Consider the following 24,515-nt stretch of genomic DNA (forward strand, 5'->3'; position numbering starts at 1 on the left):
GTCTGCCATGATGGCGGCGTGCCGGAGGTGCTACTGCTAACGCAAGTTGTCCAGAAACCTTCTTTTTAGTAAACTCTGTGTAAACAATGTTCTCAATGCTTGTGTTCATGTGTAGAGACCCTGGTCATACTGCGAGCAAAGTTTCATGTTGTGTTGAGCCTTCTTAGTGTTTTAAAAATAGCAATTTTGATGCTAGCGCTAAAGTGCCCCTGCACTCCATTGAAAATGAGCTTTTCAGAAAACGCAACTACAGTAAATCTTAAAAGTGCCTCTTTAGTCATAATTACACGTTTACATGAAGGTTTGACTCGTAGTCAATCACAAATAAAGCCTTGGTTGCTTTTTGGCGAGAGTTTCACTTTAAGGTCAGTCAGTGTAGAGCTCTCTCTTCTGATTAAAATGTCATCCCTAACATACAAAAAATACATAAAGCGCCTTTATGGGTTTTAATCTGGATTTAAAGTAAAGGTCATCTAACCAGCAGGAGGGGAAAAGGGCATGTTTGGACATGCTTTGTAAAAGTCAGGGGAGTTTATATTAGATATCTAATTAAAATAATGTTGGAATAAATGACTTACGTTGTGTTACTAATCTGACACGTTCTCTCCACATTATTTTAACATTATGAATAAGAATAATGTGAATTCCAACTCTCTGAGCTCAACATCCTATTTTTAATAGCAATGACATCACCGGATAATGATTAATCACATGTCCTCGTGCCGTTAATGCCCATCAACAAAGGTGGAAAAAAACAGATAGTTGACACAACGATTATAAATTCATGCCGGGGGTGTGGCATGGCTTAGTGAGGTTACGTAATAAAAAAAGGGGGGGGAAAAAAAAAAAAAGGAAAACGTGACGACGTTGGTCAGCATCGCAACCAATAGTAACCAGTGAGTCAGACAACAGGAAACCAGAGCAACAAATTATTTTTACTTCTGGCACATTTTAAACACAGCAGAGCAGAAGCAGCAGCACAGCCACGTCCGAGCGACATGAGAGCGGAGGACGCGTTCAGGAAGTCACCGACACAGCGAAGAATGTGAAGAGGGAGACGATGTGCTCCACGGAAAGCAGCGCGGAGCAGCCACCGACATGTAAGTCACGTATTTACGGAGGCAATTAAGGCTCAGTGAACCGCTGTATGGAGAGAAACCCAGAGAGGGAAGGAGCGATGTGTGACACTGTGGAGCTGCTGTCTGTCTGTCTGTATGTGGGGGAAGGATGAGTCTGTTTGACCACTGCTGCACTTTACTGTCGCCTGTCCGTCCTCCTCCAGCGTCCGACCCGGCTATGATCCTGGAGCTGAGGACCAGGCGTCCTCCGTCCTTGGAGGGCCGGGCGGGATGTGAGACCTGGAGCGTGGACTTCTCCCCGGACGGAGCCTGGTTCGCCTGGTCGATGGGACACGGGATCGTGTGGGTGGTCGCCTGGCCTCTGGACTCTGAGTAGGTTTACCTGTGTATTTAATCCGGCCGTGATGCATTCACGTGTCTCTCGGACTATTGGAACACAACGTATTAATTAAAATACGTTTGACTTAAATACTCAAAAAGCCTTTACAGATAAAAGTTAAAATAACGAAAATGTTGCCATGGAATAATATCTATAATATGTAATAAATAAAAAGGCTATAATGTATGGGCCAAAGATTGTAATCACCAATTTCTGGGCTAGCTTTAAAAAAAAAAAAAGATACAAATCATTATGGAGACTCAGAGTTCCGTTTAATCAAATGAAGACATTAAACATTGAGAGTTAAAAAAGTCCTATGAGTAAAATAAATAAAATAGGCCTACAGCAAAAATCAAACACACCTCTGTTCTGTTTCTCTCGAGTGTGGAGGCGATGTGATGAAATCATTATGAAATAAAATAGTCTGATGGAGGGGGAATGTAGTTGCGCAACATCAACATTCTTTGGAGAAAAAAAGCACCAGGGCTGAATGATTATGCTTCAGTTCAGTATTTCCTGTAGTGTTTAGATAAAAAAAAAAAAAAAAAAACAAGTGATGGAGCATTTACCACATGGATATACCATCAAAATACTAACTGATTTATATTCTAATGAAAAGATGAGAATTTAAAGATATGAATTGCTGGAAACAGAAAAGTAAGTTGCATTAACCTCCCTGCTGGGTTGTTCACATCTGTTGTAATGAAGATCATGACATTTCCAACAGCAATTAAAGGCATCATATCCTCATCAACTCCCGCTTGACACCTCAAAACACAAGTTTTATTTTTGGTATCTCCATACTCGATTCTCCTCTCGTCCCACAGAGACAGTCAGAGTGGAGAGATCGACCGAGGAGACAAGAGCTTTAGTTGCGGTCATCCAGTGTGGGGCCTCGCCTTCGGACCCAGACCCCCAAAGTCTGGTGCAGTGGCACGGCCATCTAAAACACCACCAAAAGGGAACAACAGCCTGTTTCTGGCCACAGGCTTGGAGAATGGGGTGATCAAAATCTGGAACGTGTTAACAGGTGCGATTAATGCTGGTGCAGATTTTAGATGTCTGTTGTAACTTATTGTTAACAATCCTTTACTATGTGTTATCAGGTGATGCTGTGTTTGATCTCCATGGCCACGAAGGCGTTGTACGGGACCTGGTCTTCCCACAGAACGGGACACTCACACTCATATCATCCTCACGGGACAAGACATTGAGGATTTGGGACCTGGCTCACAAAGGTTTGTGCCTTTTTGAGTATTTAAACAACTGACAGATACCTAATCCTCATTTCTTTACAGGTGAAACAGTGTCAACATGCTGCTTGAAAGGTTAATAGATAAAGGAAAGAGCAGTTGCTTATCTTCAGGGTGGATATAGTTAAAAAGCCACGTGATTAGATTATGATATCGTCTGTTTTTATTTGCTACGGTGCCTGTTTTGTTTCACGCACAGTAGGCCTTTTCCCAGGACATTGAGTGTTTTCATACACATTTTCAAACATTTCAGACTTTGCTTAGAATCAGCTCATCGGGTTGAAACTCTCCTGATATAGTTCCATATAACATATATATATGTTCCATCCATGAACACATTCTAAACTCTTCTTGTTGGTTATGTTCAAACACACAAGGGAACAATCTGACATTTGAGTCTTAACATTATCTTCTTATAATTAGTATTTTGACAACTGAATCTCACAGCTTTAGGTTCTTCAAGAATAACCTTTTAATGAAATTCACACTCTAGATCTATATTTAGTGGTTCCAAATTACGTTTTTGGTTTGCAGATATCTGCGCTCATAAATGTGTGACTTTTCAGCAGCTGATTGAATTGTCAAATGTCAACGATTGTCCGATGTTTATTCGGTACATCGAATTGTTGTTGCTGAAAAATGAGTCCTTAAATGTTTACTGTGAGAAAGCAGCTGCACCTCACAGTGAATACATATTGACTGTAAGCAGTGGCTGCAAGTTGTATTTAAAATCAGTCTCGAGTCCCACAATTACATACATTTTTGGCATTTAGAGTGTGAAGTTTTCATTTTATACATCTTTGCCTCTGTGTTTTATCACCGCAGAACCAAACCTTCTGTCTCGAATGGAAGAGGTTAAAGCAAGCAACTGTTCATATTTACACATCTAGCCGTAACGCTGTCCGATCTTTTTATTGCATCCGCTGATGCTGTTATAGTCCATCTCCATCTGTAACATTCGTTTTTTTCTTTTCTTCCTGTCTGCTGTAGGTAAAAAGGTGCAAGTGCTTACAGGCCATAAAGACTGGATCAGCTGCTGCAGCGTATCGTCAGACTGCAGCATGATCGCGTCTGTCGGCAGATTTGACAGAGTGAGTTATTGTCAAAGTATGTTGTTTATATTCAAGAAACAGCAGATCCTGGCCTTTTTAGGTTTGTTTTGTATTTAAATACGATTCATCTATGTCTATTTAAACTGCATTACTTTTTCCTGACGGAACAAATCTTCATGCTCCTCCTTGGTGGTTTTTGATTAGATTCAATGCTGCATTTTTTTGGTCAAATCAGTGAATTTAATGAAACTTTGCATAGGAAGAAAAAGGCAAGTACTTAGCATCTCAGTCCAGGTGAATGGGACACTGCTTTTCTGTTGCACAATGTTGACAAGAAGGCGCTAAATCAGGTTCAATTTTCAAGGACGCTGGAATGATTAACCGGAGAGAGGGTGTATCTCATTGTAAATCTTTCTCTTAATGGTTTCCCCAGGGGAACTTTTCAGCTTCAGTTAAATCTAAAGGTCAGCACTTGTTTAACTAAGTTACAAAGTTACATGTAGTTTAAAAAAAACAAACAACATTGTTGCATGTCTTTCCACTGCAGTTTTCTGTCTTGTATGCTTATTTCCGCAAAGAAAGCAGTGATCTGGCTATCTTCATCTGCTCCTGTTTGTAGTCGCCCTACACATACAGAAAGTTTATTCGTTTGTTTGGAGCACCAGGGAGCTCCTGTCAGACTGCTTAGTATTTATGTTCTCATTTGCAAGGAGAAGCAGGCCGTTTAGCGTTGCGCAATACCAGATTCAAAGATTCCCAAACACACTTTAAACAGTTCGCTGCTTGTCCCAGCCTGTCCTTTTGACATTCACTGAGACTCACGTGACTAACCCCACATGCATTATCCCTAATAAAGACTTGTTAACCCCTCATGATACAGATGGTGTGTCTGTGGAGTCTGCGGTCATATACGTTCATGAGGAACCTGACAGGAGGGACCCATAAGACCTTGTACCTCCTGTCCTCCTGCGACTTCTCTCCTGACGGGGCGCTGCTCGCCACCGCAGCCTTTAGCGGCTCCAGCTGGTGGATCGACCTGTGGGACCCGTACACTGCGGAGAAGCTGGCCACTCTGGCGTAGGTTTAAACCTTTTCAGCTTTTCTAGTACTGTTGGTATTAAGTAAGGTGCATCCTACACTGTGACTACACTGCCTGAAAGTGTGCTCTGTGTTTTGTATCTTGTGCATCTGTTTTTTGTAACATGTCAGGTCTGCAGATTATCTTGTGTAACCAGGTAATGATCTCTTGAGAGAGACATTGCTGTTAAGTTTTTAAAATGTACTTTTATGGCGCTTTGAGCACCACAAGCTGTGTGCCTTTAAAGTTCCACTATATTCCAGAGAAGGCATACATTTTTATAGCCAGCATCTCCAAAACTATGCAACTCACCACAACTATCTATATTGATAAATAGCATTGCATTTAGCAAGAACGATATGTATTTCTGATTTTGGGGTGAACTGTCCCTTTAAAATCTACTGTTTCTTACACCCACAGCGACTACTTTGAAGATTACGGGCAAAACCAAATCTCAGCACTACAGTTCTCCCCCAACGGGTTATACTTGGCCATCGTGACTGATGACAGGTCAGTTCCATCTCATGAATCGTATATTGATGTCATCACATAAATGTTTCTGTAGAGATCGATTTCAGACACGTGTTGTGTTTGCAGGGCTCTTCGGATCTGGGAGCCAGGAAAGAGAGGGATGGTGATGCAGACCAAAGTGGATCGAGACTCTAATGGACTCTGCTGTGACTACCATCCACAAGGGGGCGTGGTCGCCACAGGGTAAAGATCCACCAAGTGTCACTTGATGCTCGTAGACTTAAAAGTAGAGCTGCATCGAATTGTTGTTTGACAGACATTTCATTGTGATAATCAATTAACTGTTTTTTCATGCAAAAACATCACATTTGCTGAGGATTACCTCTTAAATGTGCTGCTTTTGTTTGTCAATTAAGAGTTTTAGGTTTCAGACTATTGGTTGAATAACAGAAGCAATTTCTGAAATTGTCATGAGCTTTTATCAGTTTTTTGACATTTTATAAACTTAACGATTAATTGACTAGTCATTAAAATAATCTAGAGATTAATGAATCACGAAGTTGCAGTCCTATTTAAAAAGTGGCTTTAGAGGTTTTTGAAGGGTGGTGGCTGAGATAAGCAAAGAGCTGTCAGAATAGAAGTCATCAGTGAGTCAGTTTTATGATGAAAAATAATCATCAAAACAACCCCAACAATTTTTAATCCAATCCTGCTGATTTCAGTCTCTCATTTATTTGGCCAAAACACAATGATAAAGCTAAAATGATTAGTTGGTTTCAATGCTCAACAGGCAACGGACAATTTAGATTTTAATTTATCAAGTTTGTGATTCTGTTATGAAGGGGGAAAAAAGCCAGACATTTGCTGAATGTGCTGATTTCGTATGGTTCAGTCTTTTGGATTGTAGGTCAGAGAGAAAACAAGCAAACTTAAACAGCATACCTACAGAAAAGTGCTGCCAATACAGAAGTCTACAGTACAGTGTCCCATATTCACTTGCACTGTGGGTAATGTAGGCAGTTTCAGGTTCTGGCGTTTCATTTTTTTTTTATTCTCAATAATGACACCAGCAGAAGTGCAATGCTAGACCAGTGGACTGCTTCTATAATCCTGGTGCATACATTACCCACAATGAAACTAAGCAATTGGGTGACATCACTGGAAGCGATTTCTTGGATTACATTCCACTTCCTCTGGAGCCACTAAAGGCTACATACATTTCTTTCATACATGCAGTAATACTTCCCAAGACCTGATAACACACTTTGATGTGTAATTGGTGGAATTACCCTTTTAATAGAAGCTGTATACCCTATTCAGCATCTCACATTTAAAGACTTCTGAACCTGTTAAGTGTTTCCCATACAATTTTTAGCATAAGTGAGATGCATCCTTTACTAGTTTGGCCACCATTTAACTGTGACACCAACCATCTCCCTCCTGTGACAGAACCAGAGACGGCCACGTGAGGTTCTGGAAGGCTCCCAGGACTGTGCCCAGCCTGTGCCACCTGTGCAGATCCATCCTGCGCCACTCGGTCTCCACACACCAGATGGAGCCGCTGCCCCTCCCCAAGAGGATCCTCCAGTACCTCACCTATAGAAACATCCCCGACCGCCTCAAGACCTGCTACTCCTCAGAGGAGGAGTGGGAAGGTTGAATCGAAATGCTAGCACAATGCAACGATTTACATTTACAGCAAGTGATTGTTATACATGTCTTTTGTTTGAGGACTGAGATGCTCTCAAAGCTTAATTTAGCACAGGAAGCATCACTGTAATTTACTGTAGATGATAGAACACTAGAGTTCATTAATTGCACTACTACTGTAAGGCGATGCATAAAACTCAATGTTCACATGCTTGACTTGAATATCACAATTTTATACTCTTAATTTATTGTGTAAATATCAAATATATATGCATTTCTAATTCTTGTTTATTATCACTAAATGGCACATGCACCACTACTGTATCAGCACATTCATTGTTAATATACTGTATCAAAAACTGGACATAAAGGAAATAGTTTTAATAAACAGATTTAATGACATGTCTGTGACATATTCTTACAGTTGTGTTTGGTGTATTTGCAACAGCACAGCATGATGTTTGACACATTTCTTTTAATATTTTAACTGGATTATTTGGTGACAGCAAGTTTCTCCTTCACTGGTAACTAAATGCCAGCTTTCCAAGTGCTAAAAAGAGATTTACCATCAACTTTATTCCAATTCAGTTTGTATGCAGATGTTAGTGACTCAAGACAGCTGTGAGCATCTGTGTCTGTACATCAACACTGTGGTGGAGTGGTGGGCAATCACACAGAGACTTAAAGGCAGCAGTTTTCTCTCTAAATAAAACAAACTAATTTCACTGAGCAATCACCTATTCGGTTGAAAAGTAATCCAACTATACTCAGCTTTTCATGGCATCACTGCACACCACAGCGAGAAAAACTTGGCCACACTGTTGTTACTTTGGCTAGTGCATCAGGAGGGTAGAGTAGGAAATGAAAGAGCATTTTCTCTTGCACAGAAGTAACACATTCTTGCAAAAATATCATCTAAATTATAGATGCAACTATTTTCAATATGGTACAAAAAGAAGTGATAGTAGTCACCAAAGATCTGGTGAGACGGAGCCTCATCATGGGGTAAGGCGGTTATCTATGAGGCCTCGCTGACCACGAGGTCCCTGACTGCCTGGAAAGCCGCGACCATGGAGCTCAACTGGATCTTCTCGTCTGTTCCTGAGGCGAGCCTGTGTCTGAGGAGACGACACGTGATCAGTCCAAGGGAAACATTTGCCAACATCTGGATGCCTTCATGACATTAACGTGACTATTCTCAATGACTTGTATCTAAAGGAAGCTTTCACTTTATATTAACATTTGATTATGAGAGGAAGCACAAGTGATTCAACTTACTCAACGTCAGCTAGCTTGATGAGCAGACCAATCCGAATAGCTGGAGGAAAGTCCACTTCAGGGTTGGAAATAAAAGACAAAAATTAGATACTTTTCTCGTAACAAAGTTGCAAAAAGCTCATGAACAGATATAGCCACTGAAATAAAGAGAATCAGGAGGAAATAACAGCTTTCCCAGCATCATCATTATATCAGGCATTAAAAAGCAAAATGAAGATTTAGCCAACACAAACATGGTGAATCGCCTTCTAGACATGGTCAAGTCATTTTACAATCAACACAGAAACCACCTACACATCCTGCAGTTGTTAGGCCTGGGGTCTTGTATATTAAAACATGAAGACATGCAACTGCTAAAGCCCAAAGTGCTGAGAGGCATCTAAATGGAGAAATATTAAATATGTAAACCCTCCTTAGAGAGCAGTGGGATTTAACCTACAGGTGGAGAACAGACCAAACCAACCACTGCTCGGGTAATTTTTCTTATGAGGAGGAAAATCTCTACTAGGTTTATTTGGTTGTCAGACATTAAATAATAGCACAATACCTGATGTTAAACAAATTCTTTCCTTTTCCCTGTGGCCTTACCTCTGTGTATGAGCAGATGAACCTCAGTGAGGATATCATGCAGGGCCAAACCTTTCAAAGTCTTGAGCTGAAGGATTTCTGGGAGATATGTGTTAAGGAGTTCCTGAACTGAACTGGTGTTAGTGAGTGTCTTGTTTAGCCATTATAATCCCGCAATCAAGCTTCCTGAGCTAATGATCCTGGAGGACAAAGCGACGTGAAGGATACGCTTGTATGCTGTGGTGAAGTCTTTGTTGAGGGACCAGTCGAGGATGTTGGCTATATCTGAGCGGAGAGGGTGACCTGTGCAGGTGTACACCGTGTCCTCCGTGACCTTCCCGTACGCCATACTGGTGCTCTAAGAATCACAGAGGTGGGAAGCAGTTAGTGCAGTTTACCCCCTCTATGAAGGCAGACAATAACAAATGTAGCACATTTCTTCTTTAGCTTTTGAAACGTAGTACGGGTGAAAATGAAACACAGCGAGGCACAGTGATCGAGAGGAGCATTTGGTTGTACCTGCAGTATGTTGAGGGATCTTCTCATATCACCTGACGATAAGGTCACAATGGCTTTCATCCCATCTGGAGTAATGTCAATGCTGCCAAAAACATTCCTTTTGTTAATCCACAGTCAGATCAATGTTAAGATGAACTAAGTAAAACATTTCATATTTATCCATAAATGTCTTATTGTCACCATGTGGTGCATTCTTTGATTTCAAGCTTCTAGTACTGATATAACTAACCCAAATTTTAGCCTCTTTCCTCATTCAGTATGTTGCTTGATGTTATAAAAGATATGATTTCTATACAATCAATCATTTATTCTCCCTTTCAACATCAGTGTCGTTGGAGAAGAAACATCTGCACATTTCCTTTCACACACTCACCTCTCCTGCTGGACCACATACTCCAGCCGAGGGATCATCTGGTCCGGGGACAGCGGGCCGAAGCGAAACCTGGTGCATCGAGACTGCAGGGCGGGGATGATCTTGGACAGGTAGTTGCAGATCAGACAGAATCGCGTGTTTTCTGTAAATTTCTCAATCACTGAAACAGAAACAGAGAGACAGGGAGAGACAGGGAGAAGGCCAAAGCACATGTCAGAAATCATTGTCACCAAGAAATTTGGGATAAAAACTCAAATGTAAAATGTCTGTCCTTTCACACAAGTCACTTTTAGAACCTCTTTTTGCCACTAATGAAGAGACACCTAATTATTTAAACTGATCTAAATTCTTGCTATCGATATCCACCCTGGCTGGGTTGGCTGGTTAGCACACAAACGTTTGTTTGCAATTGTTTGTACTCAGGCTTTTATGTAGAATATTTTACATTAGAAGGACCACTTACAGGTTTGTTTAGACTCTTCTTGCACATTTCTGTTATGTTTTTTAATTTCCAAATCATTATGTTCTATACATACGTGTTTCTTTTTACTGATTCATTATGCATGTCCTCTTATGTCCAATGAAATAAAACCAAAAAACCTTCAGTAGACATCTCTAACATAATACATCAACATCTTTGACATATCATCAACACTGGTGTTTCATCCCAGTCTGTTAATAATATTACTTCATCTTTTTAAATCTGGGCATATCTTACAAATTTCTCCTTCAAGTTGTGGTTAAGTTTATTAGCAATCACTTAAGTATTCATGATTCAAAAATATGTTTAGAATTAAGTTTGTTCAGTTGAATAAAATATAAAGAATAACTGCAACAGTACTGTATGTGTCGCCTGTTCATTTTTCTTTGCTTCATGGAACATATAACCTATAACTTAAACAATGTTAATAACAAGTCATAGAAAAGTTGTTAACTGTCAGTTTAGTAAATTTCAGCGGCCAGATATCATTATTCTTTACATATTTGTGCAGCTCTTGCCAAATCTTCAACAAACCTCCGAAAATGTATTTGACTTTCTTCCCTGAATTCAAACATAATCACACAACTGCAATCACTGAAGGCTAAATAAACCTTTTTCCTAACCATGCTTCCACTTACAGCTGCAACACTGTATCAAACAGAACTATGAAATCACACAAGCAATGTTATAAAAAATGAAATCAAAACATTGATTAGACACACTCCTCCATTTTAACTCTAAAGCAATAGTTAAAGCCAAATCTTCAGATTAGATGCTGGTTTTAAAATCAATATCAGGGTGTACAAGCAGATAGCCTGTAATACAGAAGCAGCCAAATTGTCTGGCTGCTCAGTGAGCCGTGTGGCTCACAGTGGGTGACGCCCGGCCGAACAGATGGCTTTACCTCGCCGCAATGCATTCTGGGCATCCTGGGTCATGGCATCGGCCTCGTCCAGTATCACCAACTTGAAGCCCTTCCTGGAGGACAAGAGGGATGGGCAAAAGGCAGCAGTTTAAATAATAATTCCCCTTGTAGACCAACATTTATTTCTAGATTAAAAGTGGGTGACAAGTGTTGTAGATGGATCTTTAGTCTTACTTGAAGATGGTCCTGGTGCTGGCAAAACTAAGAACTGGACCTCGGACAACATCGATACCTCTGTCATCTGATGCGTTCAGCTACAAGACATAGTAACAAGTAAAGAATCAGATCATAGAGCTATAAGGTCTCCTCATCACACTAGTGAAAATCTCATCCCATTAAACTTTCTAAAAGCTTGATGGAGGAGTTTTACTGCACCTCCAACACCATGGAGTTGAACTCTTTGTCCTTGTACAGCTGCTTGGCACAGGCGAGGATGGTGGAGGTTTTTCCTGTTCCAGGGGGGCCATAGAACAAGAGATGGGGAAGCTTGTCCTCACTGATAAACTTCTGGACTGAAAACATGAAAAACAAGGATGAAAAATGAGCAGCCAGCATCTTTTTCAATGGTACCACACATTTATAAAGACATGCAGGATATTTGGGAAAGCCTTTTCACCATTAATCATTACCACTCAACTATAGTGCACCACTAATGCAAGAGTGAGCAACACCTACAAACAACAAAGTTATGATATACTTTGCTGTTTGTCGTGTATATCGTACATGTCGTGTATATTGTACTTAAGCGTGTATATAGGCTGGATTTTATGTGTCTATTCGTTCAGGTTACATACTTACTGGTGCTTAGAATATCTTTGTGTGAGATCAGATCATCAAGTTTCTGTGGTCGGTATTTTTCTACCCTGGAAGAGGACACAGAAACATATAGACAATATTAGTTACTAAAAATAACACGTGTTAATCCCTGAAAGTTATCACTCACCGTACTGGCGTAATGTACAAGAGTTTACTTAAAAAACCTTTGTCTACTTTAAAAACAGCTAACCTAAAAGGTTAGAGACGTGCGCAATTCCATTTGTGGGATGTTGGAGTGCCATTTTTCAATTCGGCATCTGTATTTTACACCATGCACCAGTATTTCAAACAAATATCAACTTTAATCTGGAGACGTTGCAGCATTTCCTCCGAGCCAGTTGCTTGAAGTGAAAACACGACAACGATGCTTGATACATTGACTAACTATAATGTGTGCCGCAATAAGAGGAAGCTGACATGGCTCCAGGCGCGTTTGACACCTATAACATATTGTAGTTAGTGCCAAGATAAGCTAGCACGGAGAAATCTACATAACACGGTTACCTGCTAGCTAGCTTGAATCTGCAGTAGGCAGGTTAGCTAGCTTGCACTAACTATTTTAACCTATCTGTGATAAAACAACGTCTTTTAGCTCACCATGGTAAATTCCTGGTCTGTAACGTCGCTTTATTAGTGGAAGCCATGTAGTCTTTAACTGTGAATTAAGCTCCAAGCGGGGCTAACACTGAAACACGAAGTTTTAGTCACTTCCACTCTGTTGATGGCCGTGTTTGGCGCGCTGCACTACAAAACGTGCGTCAGACGTCACGGCGTACAACCAATAAGGTGACTGTGTCGGGGGCTGTGGGCGGGCTATCGACCCACTGTAAAAAGTGTGAGGCAGACAACTTGCAACAACGTATATACCATATCAAATATTTGAAATGAAATGAACGCACATAATTGAATGTGATGCTGTCAGCTGTTTCCAGCTGGGCTGAACCCAATGCTGAAGGCTTTCAGGAGATGAGAGAGAAAACGTTCTTAAAAGTTGCCACCAGTTTCGCCTCCTGCCTCATGAGAGATGAGACTGCTATGAACACTTCAGACCCCCTTCTGCTGGGATCCCTCCCACCACCTTTTAAAGAGTACAAAGTGTAACAACCAACATTTAGGCCCATGTGAGAATTTCTGTTTTTGTGTCATTGAGTCTTTTTACAAGATGATTACATCACTGGCAAGATCAGTGAGTTATTCAAATGTCACACACACTCCATTCTTCAATTAACTTCAAGGCTCTCACAGTTTACCCCTATACGGCCTGACAGTTGACAGTGTTTCATTGAAATAACTATATCAGTTCAAGACAAGCCATTTTCAAGACTATGACAAACAGTAATGCCCATTTCTATACATATGTCAAAAGTGATATGTACCTGCATATTTTTTTTCAGAGAACTAATGATTATCTCACTGCCTAACACCTGAAAAAGAAGCAGTGTTGTTATTAGTGTTATTACTGTTGTTATTACTGTTATTACTGTTTAGCGACATAAAATACAAGCAGTTGAACCCAAGAATGATCTCGAATCATCTTACGACCTCCCAGATTTATCATAGGACCCCGTAATGTTGTCCCCCCCCCCCCCCCCCCCCCCTTTTTTTTTTTTTGCATTGTTAGCAAAGTTATGCAGAGTAACTTAAGTTATCAAATAACTGCAGTGGAGTAAGTACAACCTTTCTTTCTGAACTGTGGGGCCTACTGGAGCAGTAATCCATATCAGATGTCACAATATTATATTTTGATGACATGACTAAAAGAATTCTCAATATTATTGCGATATCAACTCAAGCTGTGGTTGATGTGTCACTCTTGTCTATTATCTTTGCAGACATGATTTTGCTTGGCAGTGGTACAGCCAGACACTACATAGCTAGTTATTGTATGTTTTTCACAATGTAATCATATGTGTATTAGTAACACAATATTAATATTGAATTTTAGAATATCACAGTTATGGTCTATATAGACATATCCTGACACAGTGTGCACATTCAACCACTGTGCACACAAACAACATCACAAACACCTTTAAAAATGTTTAAAATGTAAATGCATCCAAATGTTGTGAGGAAATATTTCGCCAATAAATTGATCAAAAATCTAATCCCTGTAAAATCAGCAGAAAAAAAAGAAATACACATGCAGGTGTGTGTCGAAATGACGATAACCGAGCATCTTTTCTTCCCTGCAGAAATGTGAGAAGTGTCAGCTCTGCTCGTCTCCTCGCGCAGGCCCGGAGACTGGCTCAAGCGCCGCGAGCCCACTGCACTCCGCTCAGATCTCGCGAGAGCGGCCCCTCGCGGCGGTGCCTGGGCGAACCGACGCTGTTGCTGTGGGTTTGATTGACAGGAAACATGTCGGTGTGGTGGGAGCGAACCGGGATGCAGCTGCTGCCAAGGGAGACAGGGAGTACCTGCATCCAATCCACACATCAGCACCTTTAAAACCACCAGGCTTCCCCCACCGATACGTCTGCTCGCGATGCGCTGAACAGCTTCTCTCTCTCTTTCTCGCTCTCTCTCTCTCTCTCTCTCTCTCTCTCTCTCTCTCTCTCCCCCTCTCTCTCTTTTTTTTAAACACCCATCTGAAACGAAGGGGGCACCCAATGGATGCTGTGGCGAACCGTGTAGTCCCGCTCGGTATCTTCATATTGTGTTTGATTTAAGCAGAGACACCTTGATGAAACAGCAGGAACTACGAGGACTGTTGTTGCAATGGAGTCGACTCTCTCACGGCTCAAAGCCCGTCTGTAAACCTCCAGCATCTCGTTTCATGGCGTTTTGCAGGTTGCTCATCTGCTCCGTGGGCTTCTCTCCACGTTTCTTTTCTGAATTTATTTTTTAATTATTTATCTTTTTTTGTTGTTTTTCTTTTCTTGTTCTTTTTTTTTTTTAAAGAAAATATTTTCTTTCTTTTTCTTTTTTTTTTTTTTTCCTGAAAGTGCAACGGGGGAGAAAATAACGACCACTGCTCGCAAAAACTATGAACGAGGAGATGACAAAAAGCGAGGAGCAGCATCTTAGTTTGCAGAAAGCCTTGCAGCAGTGCGAGTTGGTGCAAAATATGATAGACATAAGCATTTCTAGTTTGGAGGGTTTACGGACCAAATGTGCCACATCCAACGACTTGACACAGAAAGAGATACGAACGCTGGAGGTAAGACGACCGAAATCTCTGCTGTGCATCTCCATCCGAATCAATACGGAGGGCTGTCACCGTCTGTTATTCATTCCTAGGCCACTGTGCACATTTTCCACGACATACTGCTTTTTTTTCATTAACTATTTTTCTTCTTCTTCTTTTTTTTTTTTGGTTGCCTGTGTTGTTGTTGCATAAACGTGCGTAAAAAAGATGTGCCGCTTAAAAAGCCCGACGCTATCTGTGTTGTGCAGTGCAATAAATCAGGAGGCTGTACAGGGGCTGCAGTGGGGCTGCTGGAGTCTTGCGCATTCTGCAGGTGGCGGGGAGAGAAGGTGGCTCTTCTCCATCAGAATAATATCTGAGGCTGCCGAGGCCTATAGGCAGCCCGTGTTTACAGTCCATTACCGACATGCCAGCCTGCGCATCTGTCCTCTCACGGCCGCATCCAGGCCCCGGCTGTTACGCAAGGCGAGCAGATTACTGAAATTGTTACCAAATATCGTTATCCGTTTAATTGGCCCGTGGGGGTATATTCCGTAAATTGCGTTACGTAATGGCCATAATATCCCCGGTGTTTGTGTTTGAGAATACCAGGCTGTCCGTTTCGAGACCACTTGAACCAGTCCAACAACCAACCAACCAACCCCCCTCCTCCTCCTCCTTTCCCTCCTCCTTCTCCACCTCCTCCTCTCCCTCCTCACCAGCCAGAGGAAAAAGGGGGCTGTCAACGGGACATAAAAATATGCCATAAAGTGCGATAAGGTCAGTGAAAACTCACCAGTGATCCTCGCGGGCGCAGCGCAGCGTTAAGGGCCCGTGACAGTGTGATGGTGATGCCCGAGGAGATTAAAACAAATACCATTAAGTGCGATAAAAGTCGCCATAAAACTCCCCCCTCCCAAGTGAGGATCTCTGTGTGTGCCATCAACACACGTCCGAGTCCCAGAGGGGGTGTAATTGAGTTGTTACATGAAGTGGAGTGACTTTTGAGTGGAATACGATGCCATATAACATACACGGACATCACTCACGGTCCCATGTTGAACGCGTGTCCGAGCGACTTAAGTGAAGTTCGCGTTAATGCGTGAGACGGGACTGGAGTGGAGATCCAAGAGGAGGGAGGAGACAGGTGTGCTGCCAGCCGGGAGCGGCTACGTATTAAAGGCGCACTATGTAGTTTCGAGGAAGAGGTTTCAAGAGAGGAGGGAAATCTTGGCTGGTAGATTTTCAGGATGGATTAAATTGACTAACACAAGTTTATACTGTTTTACTTTGTTTATGTCAGCAAGTCCCTTCTAACAGCTTTCAGGGGACCTCATTCCCTTCGAGGACGGCTTGTTTATGGGGAAATATATCAAATAACTATTTCTGAGTTTGTGTTTTTGCCTTATCTATATTGTAAATATTGACTTAGATTTTTTTTTCAGTTGTTTAAAACATCATCATGTGTGATATTTTGGCATCAGGAGGTCCGTTCTCGGGTTGGAGACGTCCTTTTTGGTTTTGGTAGTTTGGGAGTTACGTGCACCTTTAATATGAGCCTGATAGATTGTTGTGAATGGATTATTAAAAACTAAGTATTGATTTATTGGGTCATGATTTGACCTATTTGCACAAACTGAACAAAAAGCTCCTCTAAAAGTAAACATATAAACCCAGACAATAGGCCTATATATTAAAAAAGAAAAACACATGGGTAGTTTTAAAGGATAAACAATCCGCGTAGATGGAATAAATGAGAATCACTGGATGGTTAACTGGGGTCACAAAAGGGGGAAGGGGTATTAATTTTTTCTCATGGCGGAAGTGTTGCCTGACTCTTATGGGAGATCAGAGCAGGGTTTTTTACTTTTTATCTCAAGTTATAATCTAACAAATACAAACTCCTACATAGTAGCAGTGACATGGACGTGGTGAAAGGATCCGTTTACCCAAAAACAGTCGGTCTTCGCATTCTCAACCTCATGCCGATTGGAAAGTCAGGCGAAGTGTCCACATAACATTCCTGGAGCTTCACAGAAAAACAGGGGAGCCGCATTCTCCTTAACAGCTGGAGTAGATGGCGTCTTGGACATCTGTGAAAAAAAAAGAAGAAAAGGGTCCTTACAGCTTGTCAGGTTTAATATCCTCTCTCCTTTAAGTCCTCGGATGCCCCTGAGATCCCAAACTAATTAAAAATAAAAGTTCTGCTTGGTTTTGAAATGTTAGAAGTCCCCATCTCATTCAGTTGTTTCAGAGAATACTGCAACACTAGCCCCATTCACACTGCCGTTTGGATGCGAGGGTCCTGCGTGAATTCTCCGCCTCTCCGTGAATGTCCTGGAGGTGGCGAGGGGGGGAAATTTGGCTCCGGCGCTGATATGCCTCTGGAGGTACTATCAGAGGCGCAGTATTGTCCAACTTAACCAGTGTAAATGGATAAGCTGGCGCCGCATATCGAGGGTGTGTCGATTGGAGAGTCTGATAACTACACAGGTCCCTCACTCAACTAGATAAAGAAAAATGTCCCACAAAGCAACGTTACATGACCGAACAAAAGTAACGTAGTAACTGTAACTTTCTTTGGCAACTTATATGAGGAAAAAAATGCTGTATGTGGAGAAATGTCTGTCCTCCTGTCCGTCTTCTCGACTCTTTGTCACGTTTCTGCCAGAAAAAATGCTTCTGTCACCGGCAAAAAACATTAACTCACCGAGTGTTTGTGTTGAGAAAAAGCACAGTGACGGTCAGCCCTCCAGACGATACTTCAGTGAACTTTCTCCCAGAAAACAGCCTCCCGCCCCGCCAGTGAGAGAGTCCAGACAGCGTCGTGTTTACTGATTGTCATGATGTAATTATGTAATTTAGAGCGAAAAACGAAACTTTGACACTTTCCAGGATGTTTGGTAGGTCAGGATCTCAATCACAACGCAATGAGATTGCCAGGAGAACACAGGGGAAACACCTTGAAAACACACAGATGTCATCATCATGATGTTTACCCTCACGCCTCTTTAGGAGCCATGGTGCCGGCTTTCTGTGTGAATTGTTGTCCGTAAAGCTCCAGACATGTTCTGACTACAAAACTTTACCTGACTTTCCATCAGCATGGAGATGAGTGGGTAGTGACTAAACTTTCACTTTTGGGCGAACTTTTCCTTTAAGGAGACCTTGCAGACTTTTTGACCACTGTTGGCGCTGTAGAGTTCTTTAAGGTTGCAGTGTTGTTGGTATCACTTCTACCAGACTTGCACACAATGTGGCATTTGAAAGAGATGGAGAGTTAGGGCAAACCAGTGGAGACAATACAGGCTACAAAGCACTCATAACTTATTAATCTGCTTGTACACGACATGTTGAATGGGACGTCGGAAATATGATGCGCACGGGGTGTTGTAGTCTTCGTCACACATCACAATAGTGGAACATCTGGCTTCGCTCTGTGTACGCATTGTGTCACTTCAGAGTGTCACCGTGCTCTGCAGCAACGTTTCCATCACAGATTTGCGTTCACTTCATACCTAAAGCACTTTCATGGCTTCTACGTAACACGCAAAGTGAGAGCCATCTCGTGAAAACCCTCACCCCCTGTAGCTAATGCTTGTTTTTAAATGCGGTTAATATGAAATGTGCTCCCATTGAGTTGCAACCCAACGGATGTGTAGCACATTACTGAAAGTTGCAGTCCTTATTTTGGTATCGTCACAGTCCAAACTTTGCGTCAACATTTATGACAGGAAGCCTATCCAGCATCTCCCGGTAATGCAATTATTTACAGCAGACATTTTTGTCCAAAGCGAAATTAATTCATGCATGCGTTGATGGCGGTGGCTTCCATGCAAGGTGCTGACCAGCACATCAGGAGCAGTTTGGGGTTCAGTATCTTGCCCAAAGACACTTGCAGACCAGGGGAACCCCTGAGCCACGGACACCCACAATCATCATACACATTTTTTTTGAGCAATTCACACATCCGGCGGACACAGAGGGACGTTAGAATGCATTGGAAGTCATACTTCTGGCCTCTTTGGTGAATATTATCATCATCATCTTCATCACATCCATATTGTCTCTATTGTTTTTTTTTTTTAGCCGGGCAGGTAGCGTGCAGTGGCTGGAAACAGGGCTGATGAGATCAAACTTTGACATTACACATTAGTTTAAGAATATTGGTTTAAATTGTGTGTCAAATTCCACATCTCTATCTATGTTTGCATCCAAGTACTGAGTTTCCTTGAACCCCGTTCCGACTTATATTCCCTCCATGGTTGCTCTCGCTCTCCCTCTGCCTTCATGACTGCATGTCAACCCAAAGATACGACTCAGAATAGTTGCTTTAAATGAAGAACTAACAGTGAGCGGTGAAGAAAACTTCACTTGTGCAGCTCTCTCTGTCGAAGTTCTGGTTTCATACAGATTTGACCACGCTGACCAAACGAGTCAGTGAAAACAATTTACAACAAAATGTTCATATTGTTTTATACGCTTCATTCAAAGTGCTTGAAGAGTAGAGTAGTCGGCCGCACTTTCATTAAATGTATGCCCACCAAACAAAATAATAGAAACACTGATGCAAATTCAGGTCACAGTGAGATATTTTGGTAGTCACGTACTGTTGTGGGCTGCAATTCTTCTGTTGTTAAATTTAGGCTACAATCCCCTTGTAGAACACATTTTTATCAATGCCCAGGAACCAATACAGAATTTGCTTTGGCTTCACCCGAAACTCGGCCTGGATGGACCTGCATATCAGTTTATTTCTCGTTTTATACCATTTAAATGTTCTCTGCCGGAGTTGAACACGCCAATGCATCTGAGGGAAACGCTCAAGAGAAAGAAACGAGTGTGAGAAGTGAATGAGGACAAACACGCTTGACAGTTAATTACAAATACAACAAAGGAGTTACTCCTGAGAAAACCGGCTAATCTTCCTCATATCCCCTGAGTCGGAGAGCCTTTCAGGGATGGTGGTCCTCTTATTGCCACAGCGACGAATGAGTTGTACACCAGGGGTTTTTGATCAGGATCACAGTGACGTCGGCTGTACGCAAGGCCCTCTTCGTTAACCCGTCATGATCTTTAACGAACGTTGTGTGTGTGGGAGATTCCTCTATGATGTCTCCGTTTGCCACGTCCGTCATTAACCCGAAGGACCCAGATTGCACCTCAGACACAATCTGTTCAAGCCGTTGAATGCTAACCTTCCCTCAGCCAAAAGCTTTACCAAGAGTAGCAAGCCCATATCATTACCTGGATGAAGTGTTAATACTGGTTTTTCATTAATATGATTATGCGTTGTCGGCAGTATCCCTTGGATACGCTGGAACGACCGACAGACGTGATGAATGATCTTTTTTTTTTTTTAGGGATGCAGGAACATGGTAGTGCGTGACATGTGAATCAATTATGTATTTCATGTAACAGTGAAGAAAAGAAGGTCAAAACAAGTGCTGTTTTACATTTGTATTCAAATATATGAGATGGGCTTTACAGTGTTTATCTGAACAAGAAGTGTAGTACCTGCTTTTTTCTTTTTTTGCTTTAAAGGTGGGACCGTGGTATTTTTCTACGGACAGCTGAAGCTCCGTGTCTTGGAAGGTCACAGGGTTCATTGTGCTCGAAGCAAACTAGGTCAGACAAAGTGTCATCCGATCACAAGTAAAGTCACAGGTATTCGTAGCTGAATTGAATGGTCACACACGCAGTAAGAAAAGCCTGCTGTTCAAATCTCCTCGTCTGTGTCTTACTGTCACATCGCTGTACATCTAAATATTTAGAATGTGATTTTGACACTCTCTGTTTGCTACATCTGCTTTTAAGTTGTAATAATAATAATTAAAAAAAAATGTATTAACAAACAACAGCTTATTTACAGGTCCAGAAGTTACAGAGCAACATTATCATTCATTCGGCGTTGCGTTTGTGGCCACCTGGCACATGTGAATCCATTATTCACCCAGCTTTTAATCTCTGTTTTTGGTCTCCACTACCTCCTCAAGGAAGTATCTGGCTCTAGCTGCCGAATGCTCTGCTAGGTTTGCCAGCCTGTTGCTAACTGTGTCTGTCTGCTGTTTGGTGCTGAGCAGGTAGTGTGTGGGTTTTTTTTTTTTTTTTTTTGGAGCTTTGTCGCTGAAAACAGCTGAATTCTGTGGCAGAAATCGACACTGTGAGAGCAGCGAGAGTGAACAAAACAAATAAAAGTAAAGTTGTGGGTCGCACAGCTGAACAATGAGACCAGGCCTGCTTTAAACTTTAAAGTTTTGCAAAGATTCATATAAACCTGTGAATGATTCACATTGCCATTTGACAAAAGTAGTGAATTTAGCTGTTTTTAAAATTGCATACATTCGCTTTACCTGATTTGAGACGTACTGCTCAGTCTGTGAAAACAGTTGCATACTGTCCTTTTTGAAAAATATGATGACATCAGCAGAATCTAACAAATAACATGACTAACAATATGGGAGGTGTAGTCTATATATATATATATATATATATATATATATATATATTTATGTATTGCCAGTTTCAATACACTGTACAATCTGGCTGCTTTTGGCCTGTGGACAACGATGTCACCAAAATCATTGTGTTCCCGTGCTGCTAAACTTCGGGTGGTGACATCACTGTCGCTGTTTCTCTGGCATTCATCTGTGAATCATGCGACTGTTTGTAGAGCTTTACTGTTTTACGTGGCTGAATGAGGAATTTACAAGTATGACAATCCAGCCGATTTTGCTGATGTTTTTTTTTCTTAAAGATGTAGCACCTATCTTTTGTCCATCACAGAAAATGCATTTATTCATGTGATGTCTGTTTCCTTGTTAATTTTCACTCACTAAGCAGTTTAGTTGATACATTCATAACAACTACTGTACGCTGCAGCTCAGCGGGCTACATGTTGGTACAAACAGTTGAGGAAATGGTGCTTTAAGGTACACAAATAATAGAAAAATTCGTGATTTGTAAGTTACATTACTTTTAGTTGTCCCCTCACATGAATGGAGGTTATTTTTGACCAACCTTTGCTGAAAGACCATGCGTGTTGCTGTTGAATAAGCCTGAGTGTTAGTCTATGCAGATTAGATAAAGCTGGTGTGGAAGTTATCGTCTGCTGTGCATTCATTAAGTGTTCGTGTTGATCTGGATTAACTGTGAATATAGTCGTAGAGGTCACTTTAGCACATGTCTCGACTGGGACTTGCACCATAAAGGATCATCAAGAGTCAGCTTGAAGCGACACGCCACCATTTAAGGGAATACGGGAATACGGGTGCGTTATGGACTTTTTAGGGTTTTAGTATTTGACAATAGCTCTTCCTGAACACATCAACAAAAAATACACTCAACCACGTGAGTTCATGGATGTCCATGCAGTTTAAGACACAGGTACAAAGACTTGACCTGGCTGAGATCGTTGGGTTTTTGCAACCTGATGGTGGAAAAAAAGCAAAGCATTATATCAGAGGCCAAGCAGTCTGTGCCGAGCAGAGACAGAAGGTAAAGATAATAAAGTGTGAAAGGAAGGGATAATTTTCAGTTTGTGGTGTGCTTTTGTTAGCCTGCTAGCCCTAGCAGCTTATGCTCGTGCACCTGCCCACAGTAGGCCACAGTATGTTCAGTCCCTTCTGTTTTTTTCCACTGCAACGGAGTCAAGTTTGACTAGCTAAATGTGCTCTTAATGAAGCTTTAGTATAGTGATGCCACTTGGTGTTTGGTTTTACATGTTAAATCAGGGGCATCCAACCCTCTTTACCTGGGGACAACTGGCCACAATGCTGACACTCTTCTACTGGACTGCTTAGTGTATACAAAACTTTATATCAACAAGAAATTTAGCTTTATACACTCAAAAGTGATAGCTTCTGTCTAATTTATCACGTAAGTTCACTGTAAAAGGTTGGAGGTAATGCAATGTTTTCTATAATGTTGAGTCAGTGTGTATTAAACTAATATAGATGGAATACTTACGTGTAATTATTTTTTTTTTGATCCAAACTCCTTTTAGTTTCCCTAGTTGTATAATACTGACATTTTGGGAAGCGTTTGGCCTGACATTCAATCCCAAAGCATCAGTATGTGATGAGTTGGGAATCTAATGTTTGAGGCATACTCTTTGACATTTTTTAGTCAAGTAAGACCTAGTGCCACATGAGATTGTATTTTTTTTTAGAATGGCAGCCTTCTCCTTGCAGAGGACACAGGAATAATTCACAAAGAATATAATCAATAGTCGAGGTGCACCAGTAGGCCTTTACAAAAGGCTGAGTCCTTACCACAGTGGACTGGGTTTAAGTCTAGCCTCTATGCTGCATGTTGACCCTTCTCTTTTCGGTTCAAATCTTCAGCTGGTCTACCCATTCAAGGAATAATAAGCCCCACCTTTGGCCTCTTTTGCTCCAGATCAACCTGTATTTCAGGTTTAGAAAGTGAGATTTCAGATGCACTGCGGTAAATCAGAAAACTCTGAACTAAGATAGTGATAGTTGTGCTTTCAGGTAAATGCTAACGTCAGCATGCTAACACGATTACCCTGACAGTGCTGACATTGTGACGTTATTGTGAATAATGCCACCTTGGTTATCATGCTTACCTTTGCCAATTTAATCAAGTTTTTGTTGAGAAAACTCAGACTGGATCAAGGTGTTGGACTGACTGACAGATCAGACTGTAGCATTATTTCACAGTTGCGATAAAATCTTATGGAGTACATTTTTACTCACTTTGATTGAGAAGTCCAGTCTTTCTGTCCCTCTCTTTCTTTCTCTCTCACAGTCCTTTAATACGTACCGAATACCTGCTTCTGTGTGCTATGCCATGCTATGTTGTTGGTGCATATGGCGAGACATATTTTAAGCAAACGTATGAGGTATAATATATTTCTGAGAGTATGATATACAGTAAGAAGTCGACACATTTAGCGAGGGTAAATGTGTGTTTTCTCTGTAGGAGTGGACCGAGCAGTCGCCTTATCGGGCAGAGCGTTAGCAGCCGTGGGCAGCTGCTGTAGGGTTTTTCTGCATTCAGAGGTGACTTGCGAGTCCCTCCTCCACTGGTTTCTACTTTGGTATGCACTGATGTAGGCCAGCTCTGTCTAATTTCTAGCAGTCATTTTGTAGGTGTATGTTTGGAACGGGGCCATCCAAATGTATCATCCTTAAGTCTTCGAGCATCACGTCACCCTCTGTGGGCCTGGACATTATTCCACCATCGTTTTTTTTATAATCAGACCAATTGTTTGAGCTCAGATTTGCTCCACTACACATTATTAGCTGTAAAGCTCCCTTAGGAATTAAATACATCAAAAAAACGAGTCAGAGTATCCAGTCTTGAACATGTTAATTGATCCGTCTCTGATGGATGTGTACCTGTCTGATATAGCTCTGACAGGCTTTGGCCTTTCTACATGCAGCACAATAGATGGTAAAAGTTGCCATGTCATACAAGTAAAACAGTGTGAGATTCAATTT

At 41.5% G+C, this 24,515-nt stretch overlaps 3 protein-coding genes across 5 annotated transcripts in view; 2 read left to right on the plus strand and 1 right to left on the minus strand.

Moving 5' to 3' along the window:
* Positions 1–852: 852 nt before the first annotated feature.
* wsb2 (WD repeat and SOCS box containing 2) lies at positions 853–7,364 on the plus strand. Its single transcript, XM_037097879.1, has 9 exons — positions 853–1,100; positions 1,283–1,451; positions 2,286–2,488; positions 2,565–2,696; positions 3,702–3,802; positions 4,644–4,840; positions 5,262–5,351; positions 5,439–5,555; positions 6,762–7,364. Exons 1-9 carry the CDS (start codon positions 1,061–1,063, stop codon positions 6,970–6,972), a joined length of 1,260 nt encoding a protein of 419 aa, XP_036953774.1. The 5' UTR covers positions 853–1,060; the 3' UTR covers positions 6,973–7,364.
* On the minus strand, positions 7,338–12,680 carry rfc5 (replication factor C (activator 1) 5). The gene is made up of 11 exons (XM_037097880.1): positions 12,519–12,680; positions 11,904–11,968; positions 11,481–11,617; positions 11,280–11,359; positions 11,085–11,158; positions 9,700–9,859; positions 9,327–9,408; positions 9,036–9,165; positions 8,829–8,906; positions 8,241–8,295; positions 7,338–8,080 (listed from the first exon to the last, which is right to left on the minus strand). Exons 1-11 carry the CDS (start codon positions 12,563–12,565, stop codon positions 7,981–7,983), a joined length of 1,008 nt encoding a protein of 335 aa, XP_036953775.1. The 5' UTR covers positions 12,566–12,680; the 3' UTR covers positions 7,338–7,980.
* Positions 12,681–13,610: 930 nt separating this feature from the next.
* ksr2 (kinase suppressor of ras 2) overlaps positions 13,611–24,515 on the plus strand; it is a 91,331-nt gene continuing 80,426 nt past the window's right edge. For all 3 annotated transcript variants that reach the window (XM_037099531.1, XM_037099532.1, XM_037099533.1), the window contains exon 1: positions 13,611–15,081. In XM_037099531.1, the coding sequence (XP_036955426.1) occupies positions 14,908–15,081 (174 nt within the window). In that variant the 5' untranslated portion in view covers positions 13,611–14,907. The remainder of the gene's footprint in view (positions 15,082–24,515) is intronic.

This window comes from Acanthopagrus latus, chromosome 5 (genome assembly GCF_904848185.1).
Source record: "Acanthopagrus latus isolate v.2019 chromosome 5, fAcaLat1.1, whole genome shotgun sequence".
NCBI classification, from domain to species: Eukaryota; Metazoa; Chordata; class Actinopteri; order Spariformes; family Sparidae; genus Acanthopagrus; species Acanthopagrus latus.

Bases quoted from the DNA above. Each gene is read 5' to 3' on its own strand.
- wsb2 (XM_037097879.1), top strand. From the start codon at position 1,061: ATGTGCTCCACGGAAAGCAGCGCGGAGCAGCCACCGACAT. The intron at 2,697-3,701 runs GTTTGTGCCTTT...TGTCTGCTGTAG, and splicing joins TTGGGACCTGGCTCACAAAG to GTAAAAAGGTGCAAGTGCTT. The intron at 3,803-4,643 runs GTGAGTTATTGT...CTCATGATACAG, and splicing joins CTGTCGGCAGATTTGACAGA to ATGGTGTGTCTGTGGAGTCT.
- rfc5 (XM_037097880.1), bottom strand. From the start codon at position 12,565: ATGGCTTCCACTAATAAAGCGACGTTACAGACCAGGAATTTACCATG. The intron at 11,360-11,480 runs GTGCAGTAAAAC...TATGTCTTGTAG, and splicing joins TCAACTCCATGGTGTTGGAG to CTGAACGCATCAGATGACAG. The intron at 8,296-8,828 runs GTAAGGCCACAG...CCAACCCTGAAG, and splicing joins TCATCTGCTCATACACAGAG to TGGACTTTCCTCCAGCTATT.